Source organism: Podarcis raffonei, chromosome 8, assembly GCF_027172205.1.
Source record: "Podarcis raffonei isolate rPodRaf1 chromosome 8, rPodRaf1.pri, whole genome shotgun sequence".
Classification (NCBI taxonomy): domain Eukaryota; kingdom Metazoa; phylum Chordata; class Lepidosauria; order Squamata; family Lacertidae; genus Podarcis; species Podarcis raffonei.
In genome coordinates this window covers 41441441-41463506 of record NC_070609.1, presented here as the reverse complement: position 1 = coordinate 41463506, position 22066 = coordinate 41441441, and the positions used below count along the sequence as shown (strand labels likewise).

The window sequence follows — 22066 nt, the reverse complement described above, 5'->3', positions numbered from 1 at the left end:
TAACTCAAAGCCATTTTACTGGGCACATGGTAGCAAAACAAAAAGGTGGAAAGCGTGGTGCTCTTTTTTATTTGTCCTTTCTAAATGCTTGTCTTCTAAGTTTTTATTATTTATTTCCTAATGTTTCCAGTAGAAAGGAAAATACATATGTCAGTTCCAAGGCTGACATTTATTTATCTCAATTTATTTATTGGGCAGGGGTGGAGTCAGGGATATGGAAAGGATTTAGATCCAAACCAACCCCTTTCTTTGCTCCAACCAACATTTGAACTCTGACATTGGTAAGACAAATGGCCACAGTGACTTCCACAGTGGCTGGAAGAGGCCTTGTGAGGTTCTCCACCCTCAACTTGGAGATTTGAAACATCCAATGGCCCCCTGGCACACCCTCCTAGGGACAATGGGATTTTAGCCTCAGTACTGAATTTATTTTTTTAAGTAATAGAAAGTATAAAATATTTTATAGAAGAAAGGAAGAGACTTGCTTTTTTAAAAAGCAGACAATGGGCCTTAAAAAGTATCTGTACTTCAATGCTCCACAGACACACTATACTAGACTATACTTCAGTGCACAACTGGAGGTGCTTTACCTCTAGAAAACACAAGTTGCTTTTCTCCAGAACAGCCCCATTGCCAGTAGTAGGAAGTCAGCTGTGAAGGCTGCGTAATCTCACCCTGGCACAACAAGTGTTCTGATCAATCCTTTCAGGGTTTTTTTTTTAAAAAATAGTGAATATTATATCTACCATGAACTTCTCAGAGCACCTTACAGTAAACTCACAAGTTATTTTCAATTCAGTTTTAAGGACAAGTCCTCCTAAGGCAGTGTACCATCACATTTAAACCAGTATCATAAAACCACACCACAATTAATATAAACAAAAACAGAATAGACCACATGAAACAAAAGCCAGCAACACCATCCCCAAAAAGTTGCACACAACAACCAAAAAAACTCTTTAAGGCCCATTTAAAACTCTGAAGCAGGAGGCCAATTAAGTTCTTATGGGAGGGAGATCCAAAGATGCAGGACTATCACTGAAAAGGCCCTGTACTTGGTGTCTAGAAATCTGATTGGTCTACCTGTAAAGACAGTCATAAATAGAAATAACTTCACCCAAGGCAAAAAAAGTCTGAATAATCTGTGCCACGCAAAACACTGAAGCATGGTGGCATTGCTAGCATGGAGTCCTATGTACCATACAAAAGCCAAAATAGGTACCATCACAGCAGCCAGGCTGAGCTTTTGTAAGCAAACCCTTAGGTTATGTTAGCTTTGCTTCTGGGAACAGTTATGGTTCTGAAAGCTGCCACCTACTAGTCTGTCAGCATAAATGCCTTCCACAGTAACTTCTCCAGTGGTGCCTGTTAAGAGCCTGAGTTTGAATACAAGGTGGAAAGCTGGATCATGCACTCCTGACTATGTGAAAGTGTTCTTCAAGGACAGCTTTGCTGTTTGGTCAATAATTCCTGGTCTACTGGAGTAACGTAAACTACATCCTCATGCCCATGACAGACAACCACTGCAGAGTAGCCTACTGCCACATTCCTGATTATGACAAAACCAGACCACACTATGGCAAACTCCTTCAGAGATGATCCAGTCCAATTTTTTTGCTCTGAATCAGGATGCATTATCTCCTAACTAGAATCTTAGTTAATAGAACTGAATTTTTATTGTTTTGAAATTGTTATACTTGCTCTGCTACATTGTAAGCTGTTTTAAAAATGTCTTTTGCCTCGAAAAGTAGGATATAAAACAGGCAAAGGACACCCAGAGAAGGGTCTCTGAAGAGAATCTCAGCATTCAGGCAGCTAGTTGTGGCTTCTCAGTAGTCTTCTAAGGCATCCCTTTCCTTTTTTTTTTTTTAAATATATTTTATTAGTTTTTCCATACAATCATTTCACATTAACAAATTGTAATACATTTCCAATTTTTTGACTTCCTTCAGCTTCTCTGAGAATCATTCGAATTCTAATTTTTTGATACACATTTCCCAATTTCTATATTACCTTTATGCTTACCCCCATCTTATATTCTGCTTTTTTGCAATATTCCTTAATCTATTACAGAGCTTCTTTAAATGCCACTAACGTTATTTCGTTATCACTTATACATTCCCAATAATCTGCTAATTTTTTCCAATCCTCGATGAAACTTTGATCTCGCTGATATCTAATCTTCCCTGTCAGTTTATCAAGTTCTGCATAGTCCATCCCTTTCCATCTGAGTCTGGATGGGTCAGTTGATTAGAGCATGATAATGCCAAGGTTGCAGGTTCGATCCCCTTATGGGACAGCTGCATATTCCTGCTTTGTAGGGGGTTGGACATTGCATTAGCTTAACATAAGAGAGTCATCAAGAGGAGGGGTGAAAACTGGCATAGCAGCTGAAACTGGAAGAAAGTGCTTCATGCAACATCTCACTTGGGCATCCAGATATAAGAACAGATCTAAACAAATCTCCAAGCTCTGCATTTAATTCTTCAAGGAAATGCAAAACCACCCAAAATAGACTCAACGTATCAAGCTAAACCACTTATAAACCAATTATAATCAGTACCTCCATCTTGTCTGGATTGAGCTTCAGTTAGTTAGCATGCATCCAGTTCATGCAACCCAGCCAGATGGACAGGGTATAAATAATAAATTATTATTATTATTATTATTATTATTATTATTATTATTACTCATTTCAGACATCAGTTCATCTTATCCACCACCACTTCTGAATTTTACAAGAAAATGTCAGCAGCATACGGATGGCACCTTACTCCAGGATCCCAAAGGACCTCAGGATTTTCAAACAGAAGAGATTCTAAACAGCATAAGAGACAAAATAAATCCCTGCATAATACATTAGTGATAATCTCTCAGCACCACATTCTGAAAATGGCTCTCCACATAGGAACTGAAGCACAATGTCCCAGGAAATATACACCAGAATAATATCATAACTGATGATAACAAAACCTGCTGAGAAATTTAGGAAAAATAGCAGGGTTGCAATCAGGGTTGTGATAATTACCTGCTAGATAACTTTTATTCACAAATGAGAAATTAGCAACCAATAGATGGAACAGCCTGCAGGTTAAGAGAAGGTACATATCTGCTTCCTTCAAGGTGGCTCGGATTGCTCCCTCTCACAAGAAAGCATCACTAGACCTTGCTGGTCATTCTCTTCCCCCAACACTTGCAAGGTGTTATAAACTAGGAAATACAAAGCATGTATACAAGGAAAAGATGGACTCTGGATGAAGCCACTGGCATGATTGCAGCCCTAAAAATAAGTACCATGTGGACATAACCACAGGGCTTCTTAATTAGATACAGAAATCTGGACACAAAGCAGAGCTCAAAAAATGTAGTAAACATGAGCCTAAAAATAGAGTAACAATGGCATGGCAGTAGGAAGAAAAGCTTTGACATTTGCTTCACAATCCAAAATACAAGAAAACTGTAAAAGTAATTACACAATTAACTGCAGTCATATGAAGACTTACTTGGGCATAAGCCCCAGTAAATGCAGGCTGACTTCTTTCCATGCATAGCGCCAGCTGCACATCTTTAAAATGACATATAATGGGAAAGTGTAGAGTACCCTGAGCAAAGAATTAAATTATTGCTACATATACTAACCTGAACCAAATCACAAATACTATCATTATAATAATTTCATCAAAAGCACTGTCTAATTTAAGGATTATCTTTTATGTAAATTTTGGAACCCAACACCACTGACTTTAGTCTGGACAGGATGAAATTATTAATACCTATAATTTATTTTTATTAATTCCTTTGTAAATAGATCAACAAGATTCTTGCCATTCCTTAAAGATTAACACGTTTATCATGGCATAGGTTTTTATGGATTAAAGCTCGGTCTATCTCCCAGATGTTTTTATCATGCTAAATGGACTTAACGTGTCACAAGAGTTTTGTTTTTAAATATTTTCTTTAAAATAATTTTATCCCACATTTGAGTATATAAACTTTCTAAGCAGCTAAGAAAGTTTAAGAACTACAATACAAACCATAAGAATGTCAACAAATGTACCCAGCAGCAAAGGAAGTGTTAAAACAATTAAAAATCTAGGAGAATACAGTTGTATCAACCTCATTCTAAAGGCTGAGAGTAGGTGCCAGTCAATTTGTCCCTGGAGAAAATCTTCCAAAACCAGGATACTATCTGATTGCCACCCACTTTCCATCTGAAAGTGGAAGTACCCAAAGCAAGGCCCCTGATGAATGTCTTAAAAATCAAGCAGGTTCATATAGGAGCAGTCAAGCCTTCAGATACTCTGGTCCGAAGCCATATGAGACTTTATATGTTAAAACCTGTCACAACCAGTATCTTGGAAAATCCTTGGAATCAAATTAGAAGCCACATAAAATTGGCAAGCTACATTCCAAGTGGTAATTGAAGATAACAAATAGTTTCCAAAGGCCTCTCCAAGTCCACTAGACTAGTCAGACTTGGATTTTCCACAGCATATATGGACAAGGCAAAGCTAACTCTGTCTAGGCAGGGCCATAGGTAGTATTGCAACTTAAGGTGAGGGAAGGTGCATGCATCCACAGCTGCAACATTTATATTGAAAAGATTCAGCAAGAGAGACCTGTATAACTAAATGGACTTCTGCAACGGTATCACCTGATGGATTTGAAACCAAGGATATAATTCTTATATTCATCAGAATGCACATTTGAACACAAGATGCTTCAACTGATACTACATTTGAACCAGCCCCTAGGAGACAAGTGGTGCCCATTTATAAACTACACTATATTATAGCAGATTCTTTTTAATGGATAATTTGTGACAGAGTATAAATGTTCACAACATAAAATTCTTACTCACAGCTTCCTCCCATCCTGTTCCATTAGTACAATCCAAGGACCTTTCCTCTTGTTCATTTATGCTGTTACTGATGCTTAGAAGGGTGTAAATCTGATTCCTCTCCCGCCTCTCATTTGGGTAGGTGCAGCGCAATTCTGTTTCCACAATTCTTGTATTTCCAGCGACTCTTTCAGACTCTATTTCATTTTGCTTCTGTTCAGAGGAAGTCATTACACTTGCTGACTCTGTAGGTTACACGCGCTCTGCCTGTGTTTTAAGGATTTTTTAAAACAAAATAATAATACTGCAGTTAGACAATTTATTTTATAATAGCATGAATGAAACAAAATTAGTATGTTTCTTTTTTTACTGATCAGCTGTTGCTGGGTGATAACAAGTAATTTTACCTCTAAAATCCTTTAACAGAATACAAGGACATGCTTTTTTACCCCGTCTTACAGAACTCCTGCTGACTCAGGAACTGCATAGCAGCTCTGGATCACAGCACCTACATTATTTCTAGACTTGTATGATAAAGAAGGGATTGAATAAAATTTTGTTTTGAGATTGGAGCTATGATGGTAAGCATTCCTTATTCCTCTCTCACCCCTTCTAGCCTAGAACAAAGAAGCAGGTATTATTCCTCTCTACCCAGGGCTAATTTCTCAACTCTGCAGCCAAGCTGAATGATGCTCAGGGAAAATCAATCCTGCCCAGCCTCCACTCCTGAAAAGTTTTCCAAATCTAAGTCAGGGGACACTCAGATTTCTTTTTGGAGCCCTTGGAATTCACCTAGCCAAGAGCCAAATATCCACTCCTTGTTCTCCAAGCCCCAAACCCACAAATTACTCAGTAGTGAAAACCAGGTGCCAGATTTAGACAAAAGCCTACCATAAGAAGCCACAGCAATAAAGACAAATACTTTATTAAGAGACCACAAGACTAAAATAGAATCCTTTTCATACTAAAAATTACAATTTAAGAAACAAAAAAACTTTTGGGAATTCAGGTACAGACCAAAAAGAACAGCATTAGCTTGCCTCACCCTACCACCAACCCCGTAGTCACAGATCCCACCAGCAAGCTACATCCAGGTCGTTGCAACACAATCCTTCATCTGAATGGGCCTCCCCAAAATAAATCAAAAGGCTACTTTTTAATACCAAAAAGCCTGGTTACAAGGCATATTTTTGCCAATCACAGCCTAGGGCCTAGTTTTCCCAACAATAGATAATGTACATACTGGAACACTATCCAGCTGCTACTACAAAGTTCATTTTTGCGCCATTTCTACGACCTTGAGCAGGGGTCAGCAAGGCTTACCGGGCATGTGCCGGATCACTCCTGCGGAGATCCTCCATGGGCCAGGCCGATGCAATGCAAGAAATCATGTCTGTGCATGCCTGTGGCGCCAGAAATCGCTTCTGCACATGCCAAGAGGCCGAAAATCACGCCTGCGCGGCTCGTGGGCCTGTTAAACAGCCTTTGTGGGCCGCTTCTGGCCCATGGGCCTTAGGTTGCCGACCCCTGACCTTGAGCAATCTGGCAGCAAGCTCTCCACACTGGTGGCACATTATACTAATTAACTGGGACCTTTCCCTCAGAAAGGCTACACCCAGTAGCCCAAGATGCTTCAAACAGATCAAAGAAATGGGGATTTATTTACAGATATCATCCCTATACAGTGGTACCTCGGAAGTCAAACGGAATCTGTTCTGAAAGTCCGTTCAACTTCCAAAACGCTCGGAAACCAAGGAAGCTTCTGCAGCCAATCAGAAGCCGCGGAAGCCCCTTCGGATATTCGGGTTCCAAAGAACATTCACAAACCAGAACACTCACTTCCGTGTTTGCGGAGTTTGGGAGCCAAAACGTTCAACTCACAAGGCGTTTGGGATTCAAGCTACGACGGTATTACTTTGTCCCCATCTTCCAAAAAAACCCTGTGGTTTGATGTGGGTGTAAGTTGGGTGTGTGGATGTTAATGCTCCAGCCCACTGCCAAGACTGGACTAGCCACACAAACTGGCACAAGTTCCCCGAGTATCGCCCATCAGCTACATGTGCCCCTGAGGAACAGTAAGGTTGTCCACCCCTGCCTTAGAATGAAAGCAGACATCAGTTCTAAAGTGTGATGGAAACCTGTTTCCTAAAGTCCAGTGAAAAGACTGCATTGCTAGGCATTTGTCTTCAATGAAGAGAAGAGCATTAAAATTTTCACCACCTTACATAATGCTTGGGTCTGCAAAGTGTTTTATTAGTTTTGGGGATGTTTTGCCTGGATTGGACAGGGAGCAGGGTCTGAGCACTGACAGTTCTTATGTGAAATGGGTAGCTTGTGGTGCCCATGAGAGTTTCTTCCATTTCCAAATATACTCAGGCCCAAAAACGTTGAGTACCCTGCAGTATAATGAATTGCTGTCTTCACCCTTAGCTTCACCTGTCTTTCCCTACTTCCCCCTTACGTTCTTCCTTCCCATAATTTAATACCATTTCATATTCTTTTAGAAGACTATTCCTCCCTCAGTTACACTGTTGTTCAGAAAACAAGCTGTCAAGTGTTCTCACAGCAAACATGCCCATAGTTCAGCCCCTCATTTCAGAACATGCTGACATGTCCCAGTAACTGCAGGAGGGTGGAAGGCAGTGACTGTGCACGGTCAGGGACACCCTTGTCTTAAAGCACCAGTTACCTATGGGAAGACATTGGGGCTGGTCAGGAGCACCCTTCTTTTTAAAAATCCCAGTTGTGTATGGCTAGCCCAGTGTTTCCCAAACTTGGATCTCCAGCTGTTTTTGGACTACAACTCCCACCATCCCTAGCTCGCAGAAACAGTGGTCAGGGATGATGAGAACTGCAGTTCAAAAACAGCTGGAGACCCGAATTTGGGAAACACTGGGCTAGCCCAACCTTTCTGAACCTTAGGTCCACAGATGTTGTACTACAACTACCCTCATCCTTGCCCATTGGTCTTGCTGGCTAAGAATGCTGGGTGTTGTAGTCCAACAACATCTGCGGACCCAAGGTTGAGAAAGGTTGGGCTGGACCAGTGTTTCCCAAACTTGGGTCTCCAGCTATTTTTGAACTACAATCCCCATCATCCCTGACCACTGGTCCTGCTAGCTAGGGATGCTGGGAGTTGTAGTCCAAAGACAGATGGTGACCCAAGTTTGGGAAACACTCGGGGCAGAGTAAGAGTTCCAGTTACTTTGTGGGAGCGCTCTGCAGGCGCTCAGAGGTCCCTCGCCTCGCCTTGCTTTCCCTCACTGTCCCCGTGGCGTGGCTCCAGTGTCGGCCCGGGTCCTCCGCCCGTTCCCCTCCTCTGGCCCCCTCGGACTCACCCCATAATAAGGCCTCCTTTTGACGTTCCTCGTGCCCCTTCCTCCTCCCCCCGCAAGTCTTGTGACCCGCCTCAGCCTCCTCCTCCGCCTGCCAGTCCCCCACGCGGGACCCAGAGAGGGAAGGAGGGGAACACGGCGACGAGGGCACACCGACGGACGGACCAGGGGGTTGAGCGGCGGCGGCGCTGGCGCTGCTCCGGGAGGTGGGTGGGGCCTCCGCTGCGCTCACAGTCCCCTCGCCGTCCCGCGCCTCTGTCGCCGTCACCGCCCATCCCCTCCCGCCTCAAAGCCGTTGCCCCGGGTGACGGGAGCGGTCGTTGTGAGGGAGGGGAGGAAGGCGCGGCGCGGCGCGAGGGAGGGAAAGGGGCGGGGCCAAGGGGAGGCGGCGATTGTTTAGGAAGGCAGGCCTGAGGGGGAGAAGTAGCGAACAAAGGCTGGCGGGCGGGGCGGGGCGAGAGGGACTCATTACCAGCATTATTCCTTGCATTTATATCCCACCTTTTCCTCCAAGGGATTCAAGGTGGGCCACACGGTTCGCTCTCAATTAATCCTCGCAACAGCCCTGCGAGGTGGGTTGGGCTGGTTACTGGCCCGAGCAAAGTCACCCAGCGTGTGATTTCCGTGTGGCCGAGTTGGGATTTTGGACACGAGTCTCCCTGGTGCTAGTCCTACATGATAACAGACCGTTACACCACACTGGCTCTCAGCATCAGCATCATCCCATAAGCTCTGCAAGTTGAAAGCTAGCACATCAAGAAATGAGCCAAGATAGAACACTAAGATAAAGAGTCCCTCCATCATCATGATCTTGGCCATAGCTGTCAACCTTCCCTTTTTTTGCGGCAAATTCCCTTATTCCAGCGCCGTTTCCCGCTGCTATCCCGGATTATTAGATATCCCGTAGACTGTCCCTGGTACAGGTGAGACTGCTGATCCCTTATTTTCAAATCTGAAAGTTGACAGCTATGATCTTGGCCAGACTCTGCGTGTAACACTACTAGACCAATGGTCCTTCTTGGTCGAGAGTTGTTGAGAGAGGGAGCTTTGCAGCAGCCAGAGGGAAAGGAGAGCTTAGCTCTTCCCCTGGCAACTGTTCGCCCCATAAAACTGCCCCTCCCTGCTCCGCATCAGAAGTCTGAACATGTGCTTCCATCACAAACACAGATGGGACAGGCCACACATGCAACAAAATTCAGCTTCAAAAATGTATTGCTACTAGCAGCGAGGGTCAAGAGAGTCATTTCTTTAGCAATTTTCCGCTATGTCAAGATAATCCGTCACCTGGGAGTAAACATGTCAGTTCAGCTTCCTATGTGGCTGACTCATACAGTGAGCACAGTGCACTCAGAAGAAATCAGAAAAGTGTGTTATGAGGTGTACGTTTGAACCCACATCATGTCTATGAAGCCAGCAATACCCTACTGAGAGAAATGAAGCCTTTTGCGTGAAGTCAGGACATGTGTCTTTTTAAAATGCATATATACCTTTCACCCATATACTCAGCTAAGAACTTGTCACACCAGGAAGTATAAACATATTAGTTTATTACACAGAAACAAAAGACAGTGGGTATATGGGTATTGCTTTGGACAGCAAGTTTTACAGTTATGCAGGCGGCCAATATGATTCATAGTCACACACCTTAGTCTTAAAAAGAGTTCCCAGCTATCCAAAAACCTGGAGCGTGAGAAACAGATTCACACTAAAGAGAAATTAAAGAAATTAAAATAAGAGTTGGAAGTATAACTGATCTTATGAGCAAGTGTAGTGCAAAGTCAAGAATTTGATATCTGTGCCTTCTGCCAGGCCACATTCACACCATACATTTAAAGCAGTGGTGTAACTTTAAACAGTCATGGCTTCCCACAAATAATTCTGGGAACTGCAGTTTGTTAAGGGTCCTAAGAATTGTTAGGAGACCCCTATTTCCCACGCACAGCTATGATCCCCAGTGTATCCTATGGGAAAATAAATAATGAATAATAATTTTATTATTTATACCCCACCCATCTGGCTGGGTTTCCCCAGGCACTCTGGGCGGCTTATAAAAGAAGAAGAGTTTGGATTTGATTTCCTGCTTTATCACTACCCTAAGGAGTCTTAAAGAGACTCACAATCTCTTTTCCCTCCCTTCCCCACAACAAACACTCTTTGAGGCAAGCGAAGCTGAGAGACTTCAGAGAAGTGAGATTGGCCCAAGGTCAACCAGCAGCTGCATGTGGAGGAGCGGGGACGTGAACCCGGTTTACCAGATTACGTCTACTGCTCTTAACCACTACACTGCATATATTAGATATACAGTGGTACCTCGGGTCACATACACTTCAGGTTACATACGCTTCAGGTTACAGACTCCGCTAACCCAGAAATAGTACCTTGGGTTAAGAACTTTGCTTCAGGATGAGAACAGAAATCACGCAGCAGCGGCGCGGCAGCAGCGGGAGGTCCCATTAGCTAAAGTGGTGCTTCAGGTTAAGAACAGCTTCAGGTTAAGAACGAACCTCCAGAACGAATTATGCACGTAACCAGAGGTACCACTGCATATCTAAAAAATAATAAAAGCATCAAGCATTGAAAACCTCCCAATACAGGGCTGCCTTCAGATGTCTTCTAAAAGCTGTGTAATTCTTTATCTCCTTTACATCTGAAGGGAGGGCATTCTACAGGGAGGGTGCCACCGAAAAGGCCCTCTGCCTGGTTCCCTGTAACTTTGCTTCTTGCAGTGAGGGAACCAGCAGACGGCCCTTGGAGGAGGACCTCAGCGTCTCGGCTGAGCAATGGGGGTGGAGATGCTCCTTCAGGTATACTGGTGCCAAGACCATTTAGAAAAAGCCACGACTGTTTTAAGTCATACTTTAAATGTATGGTGTGAAGTCACCTTGGGCTCTTCCTCAGAATCCTACGCCAGCAAGGAAACAAATCTCTCACCTGTTCCTTTGGTCTGCAGTCAAGTAAAGGTAAGTAGCAAAGGAAGAGTGGTTGGAGCTGTTTGCTTGGGGTTTAAGTATACTTTGATCAAACCTAACTTCTATGGGAAGGGAAGGGGCTTACCTAGTGAGTGAGTAACAGAACACCAAAACCTTTGAACTGTTGTTTGTACATATCTTCTGGTTTACTACTACCTTCCTGAGACACAAGTTTGAAATGAAGAGGACACAACCTTTATCTTTACAGTTCCTGGATCATAAATTTAATCTTAAAAGAGATAATTGTCTGTATGAAATCTGGTTCCTGCTTATAGAAGGTTTATAACTAGATATTTATGGCATATACAAAGTTAGGTTCATATTGTTACAAAGTTTAAGGTAAGAATTCACATACCAGTAACTTGTTACTGTAATAAGAGTCCATGAGCATGTTTTATTTTTATAAGAGGTTTGAAAATTCAGAAAGAAAATTGTCCTTTGTCCTTTGAACGTCTTACCAAAAATGGAGTGATCTATTCATGATCACAAAACTGGCTTACAATTTAGAAGTGCCTGGTCAATAAAGGTGCTAAACATGTTTCTGTGACGGAGAGTGACAATCATATATTCCCAGTGCTCAGTCCTTCAGTTTTTCAAATATTTTCTTTTCTGCTATGAACTTTTATAAACGGTTATGAACAGGTGTGTTCTGCAATAAGGTCATTTCAGTGAACATTAACATGACTGTTATTTACACAGCAGAAAGGGTGTTTCTTGTTTTAATCAAAGCAGTGTGACATAATCAAAAGTGAAGTGAGAGCATTTAAACCTCCTTGGCTCATCTGTAGATTTTTCTTTTTAAAATCCTGCATGTCTGTCTAAGCAGGAACAAGCCCTAGAGGAAAATGATAATCACCACACTAAGGGCATGAACACATGACTTGGGTGAAGAAACAGAGTGACTCAGGAAACTCTGAAAGAAGTGCCTTCATATTCCCCTGAGCTAAAGATACGTATTATCAAAACAAAGAATGTATTGTAGTCGTTTATTATTTATTTATTTATCATTTTTATAGTATGCCCTTCATCCAGAGGTTGCAGAGTGGAAATGCATACAATTGAAACCAGAAGTTAAACAATAATATTTTAAAAAGCCAACATAAATTATGTGTAAACAAAACAGCAGCAGCAATTTTAAAAAATCTAGTCCAGTGTACTTCACCCAAAGAGATGCATCTTCACCCAACAAAAAAGCAAGAGCAATGTCATGGTGAGATGCAGTTCAGAAGAGAGGTCATTCCAGAGGCAGGGAGCCAGCACTAAGAAAGCACACTTAGTCCCCACCCCATGGATCTCACTGGGTGAGGAGATCACTACCAGGGCTTCCACTAGAGATATTTGTGCACAGGCAGGGTGATACGTTCTTTCAGAAACTCGGGATTTAACTTTGTCACAACCCTTGAATCCAGCAGCAATCCAGACACAAGAGTCAGAGGCTGCTGAGGCATCAGATGAGGAGACCAACCAAGTTGAAGGCTCTGACTGGAGGTCAGGAGACCACTGCACCAAGGAGGTCAGATAGGAGCCTTCAGAAGAATATCCAGGACCATCAGAGAGACTAGATGTTGAGGCAGGATTCTGGTAGGCACCTTCCCTTCAGCCTGGGGAACCAAATGGCTCCCACAGTACCTCAGTGCTCCAGCAGGACAGGGTGCTCACAAGGCAGAAGGTGATGGAAGGGTGGAGAAGGGCAGATTAGAGGGCTGGTCCTTTAAGAATCTGAAGCCTCTAAAAGTGGGCAAAAAGGTAGTCTGGAGGCAGAGGCTTAGAAGGCCCCAGTGTGTTCTCGGCTTCTGTCAGAAGTTCAGAACAAGTCACCGACTCGGGTCTATCAGTGGTCCTGCAACCTGCCTTGCTCCATGGGAGTGCGTGTCAGACCAAAACACAACAAATGTAATCTACTGCAGACTGCTTTCTCTGCTACACTAATGTTTGTCTCACAAATTAACTATGCTTTCTACCCACCCACCCACCCTGCAAAAAAATATCCATTTTCTACATGAGGGCCCTAGCTCCATGTGCCTACATGAAGTGAGCAGGGACAGAGTGCAGGGACTTCACTGCCATTGAAGTTATAAAATCACTACGCCAAAGTCCGAAGTCACACAGTTCTTGTGATTGTCTTTCAGAAAGGCCATGAAACCCAGCTCTTTCCCAAAAGTCTCTGACAAAGTGGGCATTTCTGATTCTGCAAGAGCACTGCTACAGAATACACCGCTTTTGGCTGTTGTCATTTATGTAATTTTTATTGGGTTTTGTTAATATTGTGTTATTTTGTTGGAAGTCATCTCTAACTTTTTAAAAGAAAGATACAAATGTTCTAAATTGTGTCTGTGTGTGTGTGTTTCAAATAGTTATACACAGAGATTACCTTTGCTAAATTATTTCTCCAGTTATAGAGGTTTGGCAACAGTGTATCTGACATTGCTCAAGAATTCTGAGAAACTAAAAAAAATCAGTGCAGTTTTGAAGTCAGTAGTTAAAAGCAATGGTTTAGAAACATTCAGTCCATCATCTTGAATCAAAATGGCATCCAATCATACCCAAACATAGAACAAAATCTGCTCCTTGATCACAGACATCATCATGCTAAATTTGGTAATGATGGTTTAAAAGGTGTCCAAATGCATAGAGAACAGATGAATGGAAAAAACTACTTTCTGAAACAAATAGATACAAGAACTGAGAGAATCTTTGTCACAGAAATTTGGCAACATCCCTTCCCTCCCCGCCCCCAAAATACAGAAGGAAAAACATAATTACACTTACTTAGTCCTCTCTCCTTCTATATTTATCCAAATTACAGTGCAAGTAAGAGACGGGGGGGGGGACTTTATTAACTAATTCTGAAATATTTTAACATGCTTTAAAAGCTGCTTCTTTTCTACATATATTGCAATTCCTCTTCTGACATAAACACTAACATTAGAGTTTAGCGGTTTACACAAGATAGCAGCTTTGTAAATGATCTGAAATTCATTAAAAATTGACCATGTTTCTCAGTGTTTGAATAAGGATAACCAATTGTTTACAAAAACCTAATTAGTTTAATTAAGTATTGTATTGATGTTTGGCACCTTAGGATGCAAAATCCTTTGCCAGATAATGGATTCCACACTTTCAGCAAGCATGCCTTGCTTAGAATGAGAAGTCCCCAAGGAACACTGCTCTTTCTGCCAAAGTATGTGGACATAAAAGAGTTTTCAGACATAAACCGTTGGCTATTCTTTATCTGAGGATGCATAATTTTACATGAGCTATCACAGGCATCTAATAATCCTAAGAACCTATGATTTATTTGTACATGGTGTGCAAATTGCTCTCCTGAGCGCTGAAAGGATGACCCTTTTTACAAAAAGTGCAGAGATTTTCCAGATAGCTTCTCCACAAGCAGCTTAATAACCACCATATCAGAGAGTTAGATACCATCACCTGCTGAATAAAGAGCAGTTCAACTCTACCATGGTTAAAAGGCCCAAAGTGTGATGCGGGATAATATAGGTTGTATAGACTCCCCTTTGATCAAACCACACAAGCTGTACTTTAAACAAATGTTTGTTTTATTAACAGAATATATAGAATATCTAGAACATGAGATTGTATTAAAATAAACAAAAAAAAAGTTACTTCTCACATGGATCAGCCTAAAATCACAATCTTTCCTTCTTCCCTCTGGCAGATGACCAACATAAACTTCAGGCAATTGAAGACTCTGAACACAGGACTCGGCTAACCCTTTATAGTTTTTTGTGCAGTGCCAAAATTTGACACCCCATCCCAAAGCATATTTGTGGCATTCCCAAGGCTCCACACCCAGTGCCACCAAACTGATCATGCACCCCTAAATCTGCCTCTGATACGTGCATTTAGATCAGGAATGGCGGATAAGAAACCTACTTAGTGATATTTTGGTTTGTTGTTATTTGCGCTAGTATAGAAGATAATATGGAATGCCTTTGTTGTCACGTCTCTTTCTTCCATAATTATTGCTGCTCTAGCCACCTCCAGAGTCCACTGCCTGAATCCTGTTTAAATTTTTTTTTGTTAGATTAAGGGTTCAGGTGGAAACGACAACAATCTTAACTCAGAGATACATCAAAATGGCAGTGATGCTTGGTCTTTCCTATGCTTAGTCAAGCACAAGTCACGTAGTTGCTCCCATTCACTGTAATACAGGATTAGTTTCTCCGTTATTTATGCAATTTCCATAAATCTCCTTCACAAAGCAAAACACGGAGGCTGCATTATATTTAACCGAGGAATATTGAACGGGTGACAAAATTCCTTCTGCTCCCATCGAACTAGCATTATTTTCCTCCCCTGATCTTCCTTATTAAAACCATAATTAACTTTCTTTCAAGAAAATGGAACCAATCAAGCTCATTCGGCGCCTAATGAGTATCTTTTGTTCTTGACCGTGACTGAGCAGCTCTGCACTCCCGAGCGCGGCCGATTTATTGAAAAATGCATTACATGGGATTAAACTGGATTTCCTCCTTTTTAAATCTACGCTGCCAGATCCGGCGCGCAAGCCAGCTGCATCTCCTCTCTGCCGCGGACTTAGGTTTCCCAGGGAGCCTTGATTCTGCTATTCCGGTAACAGGCTGGAGCGGGGAGGGAGGGAGCCTTCTCCGGGGGAATCCCTCCCGCCGCCCCCTCCCTTTGCTTTGGGATCAAGTACTTAAGGACACGGCAGGGGGGGTGGTGAGGGGGAAGAAGAAGAGGAAGGAAGGCGGGTGGCACAATCGTCACAGTTTGCAGGGGGGGGGGCGGGTTGATCGTGAGCCGAGATGACAAGGAGGGAGGTGGCGGGGGCAGAGGAGCGAGCAGGCGAGGCGGAGATGAAGGGGCGGAGAGCGGAGCGGTGATGAATTGGAAAGATGACACGAGGCCCGGGATGCGTATATTTTGCTGCGGCGGCGGCTGCATGACTCCACGACGTCAGCCGCAGCCCGGGAGCCGCGGCGCGTCACGGTGGTCTCCCCCTCCATCGTGCCGGGGTCTGCGGGAGTAGGGCTGCCACCGCCAGACGCGGAGCTCAGCGGGCAACTCACGGTCACAGCAGCGACGTGCGCGCTCGGTTGTTCCCGCGGCCGCGAAGGAGAGGAACGTCTTCCCAGCACCCAGAGAGAGGAGAGGCGCCGCGCCGCGAGGGGCTCCGAGCTGGATCGTGACCCGTCACGTCTGCAAGCCGGCCAAGGTGAGCCCCGCAGCCCAGCCCCGAGGTAGCGGGAAAGGTGCCCAGGCGCGCCATGGCGCCGCCGGAGAGCCGGCTGTAGCCGCCGCCGCCGGCTTGGTGAAGGGAGGCTCCTGCCCGACGGTCCCCTCCGAGGAGAGCGCCCCGCTACTGCCGCCGCCATGGACAAGGCCGGCTCCGTGCACGCGTCGGTGCCCACGCCGCCGCCGCGCCTCTACCTCCCGCGCAACTTCAGCTGCAGCGCCTGCCTCTACGGCAGCCTAGCCGACCAGTGCAAGGGCGGCTGCAGCCCGGAGCCCGAGCCCGTCGAGGGGCCGCTGTCGCTGTCGTCGTCTCCGCCGCCCTGCTCCTCGCCGCCGCCGCCCTCCCCGCCGGTGACCCCAGAGGCGGCGGCAGAGGCTGTCGCCCCCCCGAAGCCGCCCCCGCTGCCCGCCCCTCGCTCCCCGTCGCCGCCGACCTCTCCTCCGCCCGCGTCGCCCTCTTCCCGCGGCCGGGAGCCCACGCTGCCGTCGGTGCCTCCCAGCCCGACCCTCCGGCGCCGGGCCAAGTCTCTGCCCACGCCGGGCGAGCGGGGCTTACGGCCGGCGCTGCAGCAGAGCCCGTCCCGCCGCAAGACGGTGCGCTTCGCCGACTCGCTGGGCTTGGAGCTGATCGCCGTGCGCCACTTCTGCCAGGCCGACGTGCCGCGGGTGCCGCCGGCGCCGCTGGCCGCCTCGCCTTTCCCGCTGCCGCCGCGCGCCGCCGACCTACTCAAGACGCGCAAGCCGCCGTCGCTGGGCGAGCTGGAGCCGGTGCTCTTCGGGCCGCCGGCGCCCGTGCTGGAGCCGCTCTTCCCGCCGCAGCCGGGCGCCAGCGCGGGCTTCGCCGAGCGCGTCCGGCAGCACAAGGTGAGGCTGGAGTGGGTGCGCCCCGAGGCGTCGGGGCTGCGCGGCGCCGTGCGCGTCCTCAACGTGGCCTACGAGAAGCAAGTGTCGGTGCGCTACACGCTCAACCGCTGGGCCAGCTGCAACGAGGTGCCCGCCGCCTACCTGCCGCCGCCGCCCAACGGCCACAGCGACCGCTTCGCCTTCCACCTGCCCGTGGGCGCGGGCACCACGCTGCTGGAGTTCGCCGTGCGCTACCGCGTGGCCGACGCCGAGTACTGGGACAACAACGACGGCCACAACTACCGGCTGCGCGCCAGGCAGAGGCCGGCGGCCGCCTCGGGCCACGAGCCTGGCGCCGGCGCCTGGATCCACTTCATCTGAGGAAGGAAGCGCGCCGGCCGCCCCGCCGAGGTTCTCCGACGGCTCGAGGGGCCTCCTCTCCACCTTGGCGGAGAGCAGTAGGCTCCTTTCCCTCAACGGATATGGCGACACCCAGGAGAGTTTATTTTAGGATAAGGCGCATGGTCGGACTGTGAGGACCCAGGAGGAAAATGATCCGTCGTTAAAGGCAGAGCCGTGGGGTGGCTCTTCTCTGTTATGCTCATCTTTCCTTATGGCCAGTGGATGTGGAAAACAAGAGTCCAAAAGTCCCCTTTCCAAATTAACCTCCATTGGATTGCAATAGGTAATAGCTTTGTTTGTGGCTCACTTTATCCATCTCCAACCACCTTTGAGTTGCCCTCCAACCAGCCTTGATCAAATCTCTCTTGGCAAGGAGGCTTGCAGTTCTAATTAGATATTTAACGGGAGGTAAGCACCATGACAACTCCAGCTTAGTACTCACGCAGAGCAATCTCTGGGTATATTAACACCTAGTACTGCAATGAAGGCAGCCATGATGGAATGCTCCTGTTTTGAAAATAAGAAATCCCTCCACCATGAAAATTGGCATGTCAGAGAGAAGGTTATGAGACAACCCCCTCCCACATGCTAGTTTTCTGTGTGTAGGGATTTTAAAAAGACACTCCCATCATATGAGACATTCCTGCAGTTTGAGGCTGTCCAGCCCAGACATAGGTTAGCTTCCTCAGTGAGGAGTACAGTAGGTGACATACATTATACCATAAACAGAGCATTCACTGTAGAAACTCACTCGCTGCATTTTGCTTAAGTGTAGAATCTTCTCCCATATCTGGATCAGGGAGAACCAGCCTGCAACTTGCAGCAAGAGCTGGCTGTGCACAGTGCTGATTGGCTGAAAGCTAAGTGACATCACTAGCCCACATTTCCCCTTTTCGCTGAAATAGGTTTTCAGCAAGAAAAAGAAACAAATCTGCTCCTCTTTTTAAAAAGAGGAAAGAGGGAGTGAATATACGTTTAAGCCAATCAATGTGCAAGCAGTATCTTTCAAAAGATGGCAGGTAGCCTGCCTGAAGCAGTGGGAAAGGGCAATGCAGGTTACTGAATCAGTACAATTGATTTGTCTGCATCTGGAATGGGGGAGGAGGGATGAGCCAGGCTCAAGCTGCTGGGGGGGTTGGGGAACACACATGATCTGCACGTCCACTTGTATTGCCTAGTGAAATGTGTTTAGGTCTGGGTGGTTTCAGTTCACCATGATGTGAGAAGAATCTGCACAGAAACCCCAGTCTGTAGGGATGTGGTCTGTTCATCGCTAGAATTCAGCAGACCACAGTGCTGCTCTCGCAGTTCCACTGAGGGTTTTGTATGTGTCTGCTTTTGAGAGGTTATCCAGTGAGGTTTCTTTCCAGATCAGGGAAGACCACCTGACTTACTCAAGCCCCACAGCCTTCTCTTCCTCAAGCTGGTCTGGACCACGAGACCTTGTCTCCTGTTCTCATGCGGGTACCTTCTCCTCTGCCGTTCTTCACTTGCTGTGTCTTGAATTGTAAGATGTTCCCTTATTTATATACACCATCAGATGATATTTTCAAAATTGTGTGTTTCCAGGTTAAATACAGATGGTTTATATTTTATATTTTGAGAAATATATTGGGGGGAGGGGAGGAGCTGTTTCAAGCTTCCGTCAGAGGAACAACTTGCAGGCAAAGTACAGGAAAATAGTGTTGTAATAACTTGCAAGGGCAACGATTTCTTACACTGTAAGCTTCCTCCTTTTTTCTCAGTTGTTATGAAACAGCTGCTTGTAGTATAACAAACTAGGATATTGCACCAGACTGTAACAGAGTGGCAAGATGTGTAAACCAGTGGCTTGATACTATTTTTGACTAGGTATTTGGAGCAGAACTGGAAAACTATTTCCAATTCCTAAGCGTGTTGCCATTTTTAGGTGCTAGAGTCAAATTTTGAGGCACTGGCGCTGCAGATGGCTGAATAATTATTTCAAATTTCTAAGTGCTTGGGCTACCTGAGATTGTCCCAATTGTGACTGAAAAAGCAAACAACTGTTCTGCATCAGAAAGGATATGACACCCAAGGGAAATGGTGAAAAAAGCATACAGCCTAATCTGCTTTTTGGCTGTACTTGCAACCTGGGCCTATGTATATGTGTTCTGATGCAAGGGCATTGAGGCTTGCTCTCAAGTCAGTGTGCATGCAGACTTAGGCCAAGAATTTGAAAATGAAAGCACGTGTGCTCTAACAGTTGTTCTGCTGATTCCAAATGACTAGAGATTCGTGTACAAATCCTGTACCCAGCTGATGGTGTTATGGCTTCCTCTTAGCTTGAACACTTGTCCACAGGAATCTGATGCTGGCACTCTGGGAATTGAATATTTTCCTGAGCTCTCTCAGGACTGGCACCTAACAGTTTGGGTAACTGCTTACGATTTTGAAATATTTTTTCCAGCCTTGCTTTCCGGATCAGCCTATTAAAAGTCCACTGAAACTTAGGTGTTCGCTTTGCATGTGCATCAGTCTTTGGCTTCATCAAAATGTGCACTCTTGGTCAGCAACTGGTTTTCCTGTAAAGATGTCTTTGAGTTATTCTGTCACTGCTGAAGCTTCTGTATGCTGTGAACCACTATTATCATGAAATGCATGCAGTATAGCCATGTTTAAGTTGGATGGGAAACAATGGCTATGTCCACACATAACACTAAACCATGATTTAGTGCTACATGGATATGAGTCTCTATGAGCCAGAGTGAAGCATCATGCTTATGCACTCTTCCACCCCTGCAGTTGGAAGGAGCAGTTCTATCAAGTTTAGATTTGCTTTAAAAAACAAAACAGAACAAAACAAAACATTGGCTTAGCTTTATGTACCAACCAAGGATATTGGTCATGAAACTTGCTTGTTTAACTTACTATAATTTGTTGTAAATGGGCTAGTCACACTTCTTTGAAGTCTCTCAGCCCCACTCACCTCACAGAGTGTTTGCTGTGGGGGAGGAAGGGAAAGGAGAATGTTAGCCACTTTGAGACTCCTTCAGGTAGTGATAAAGCGGGATATCAAATCCAAACTACTACTACTACTACTACTACTCTTCTTCTTCTTCTTCTTCTTCTTCTTCTTCTTCTTCTTCTTCTTCTTCTTCTTCTTGTAAAGCAGGGTCCCTGGTTTGTACATAACACTGAACTGAGTTTCTGTGGAGGCAAAACAAAACTCGGCAAAAGTCCTCCCACCTGTGTGGGAGAAGAAGAGACGTGGTGGAAGAATAGGATGAGGACAAAATCCAATTCCTTTCTCATTTCAAGGTGAACATACCTCATTTGTACTTTCCCCAACAATCTGCAAACTGAAATGCAGCCATCCTTTGAAATTCACACTTCAATGAATTTTGCAGAACAGTTCCCCAGACAAGTAATGTGAACAAAAATGCACATACTAGGGGAAAGTGCATCTGTTAATGAAAATAACATAGAATGTATTATAGCAGGATATTGAAAGAAAGCACTGTCAACATACTTGCTCATCCCTAGGGGAGAGTGCACAAATCCATCATTTCACTCGGGCTCATGACGTTTCTTCCACATAGTGCTAAAGCCATGTTTATGTGTTACTTGTGAACTGGATAGGGGAGTAAAACACTCAAACCACAGGTCCGAGTTATGTGGATACATGAAGAAAAAGTCTTGGCATTTGGAAAACAGAGTGAAAAGGAATTGAATAAGAATTTTCTTTAGGCAAGGGCTTTCCCATCAGATGCCATCTAGCTGTACCCTATTCCCCTCTAGAAATTAGAATCAGAATCTTTCTGTTTGTTTTTAGTTATGTGTGGAAGGACACATAGAAGAAATACTGTGTTGAATTTTCATTCCCCCCCTCAGTACAGCGCAGAGGTGGTGCAGATGTTTCTTTTATGAAAACCCTATTATGGGGAACCTTTGGCCCTCCAGATGGTGTTGAACTTCAACACTCTTCAGCCTTGACTATTAGCCATGTTGGCTGCGGTTGATGGGAGAGAGAGCTCAGAAACATCTGGAGAGTCAAATGTTCCCCACCCCTGCCCTATATCTTATCAGGGATGTGATGAGTTGTAATCCTGTTGACTCAAGTGAGATTGCTCGCTTTTCGGGGTGAATCATGTGTGCTTTCCTGAAGAAAAGAGGCCTTATCTTGATTGTTATTCAGGTTGCAAGATGGTGGATAAATTTAAGTGAGAACTTAAACCTCACTTTAAGTCCATTGACTTAACTGCAATGGACATTGGTTGTGTTGACTTTATTCCCTTATCAAAATCCCTCCCACAATGGATGGGCACAAAATATATCCACAAATAGAGCCTGGGCCACTGATGCTGTCAAGAGGGAGAATAATCCACTGAGGAATTTTCCTGTTGCACTCCTCGGAGATGCAGGAGACATTTCAGCAGGGCTGAACTCTCCAGCGGATTGTGGCCTGGGTCTTTTTGTGTTTATTTATTTATTTATGT

General features: G+C 45.1%; 2 protein-coding genes across 7 annotated transcripts in view; one reads left to right on the top strand and one right to left on the bottom strand.

Annotated features, from left to right (window-relative positions):
- The window catches only part of CMC2 (C-X9-C motif containing 2), a 77355-nt gene extending 68889 nt beyond the window's left edge, over positions 1 to 8466 (bottom strand). For 2 of the 6 annotated variants that reach the window (XM_053399571.1, XM_053399570.1), the window contains exons 1-2: positions 8179 to 8466; positions 4862 to 5107 (exon numbers count right to left, since the gene is read on the bottom strand). In XM_053399571.1, coding sequence (XP_053255546.1) covers positions 4862 to 5071 — 210 coding nt within the window. In that variant the 5' untranslated portion in view covers positions 5072 to 5107; positions 8179 to 8466. Of the gene's footprint in view, positions 1 to 4861; positions 5108 to 8178 lie in introns of those variants that run through there. The other 4 variants (XM_053399569.1, XM_053399568.1, XM_053399572.1 and 1 more) reach the window with 4 other exon arrangements.
- A 7499-nt stretch (positions 8467 to 15965) lies between these two features.
- Positions 15966 to 18718, top strand: LOC128419162 (protein phosphatase 1 regulatory subunit 3E-like). The gene has a single exon (XM_053399567.1). It carries the CDS (start codon positions 16503 to 16505, stop codon positions 17586 to 17588), a length of 1086 nt encoding a protein of 361 aa, XP_053255542.1. The 5' UTR covers positions 15966 to 16502; the 3' UTR covers positions 17589 to 18718.
- Positions 18719 to 22066: the final 3348 nt, after the last annotated feature.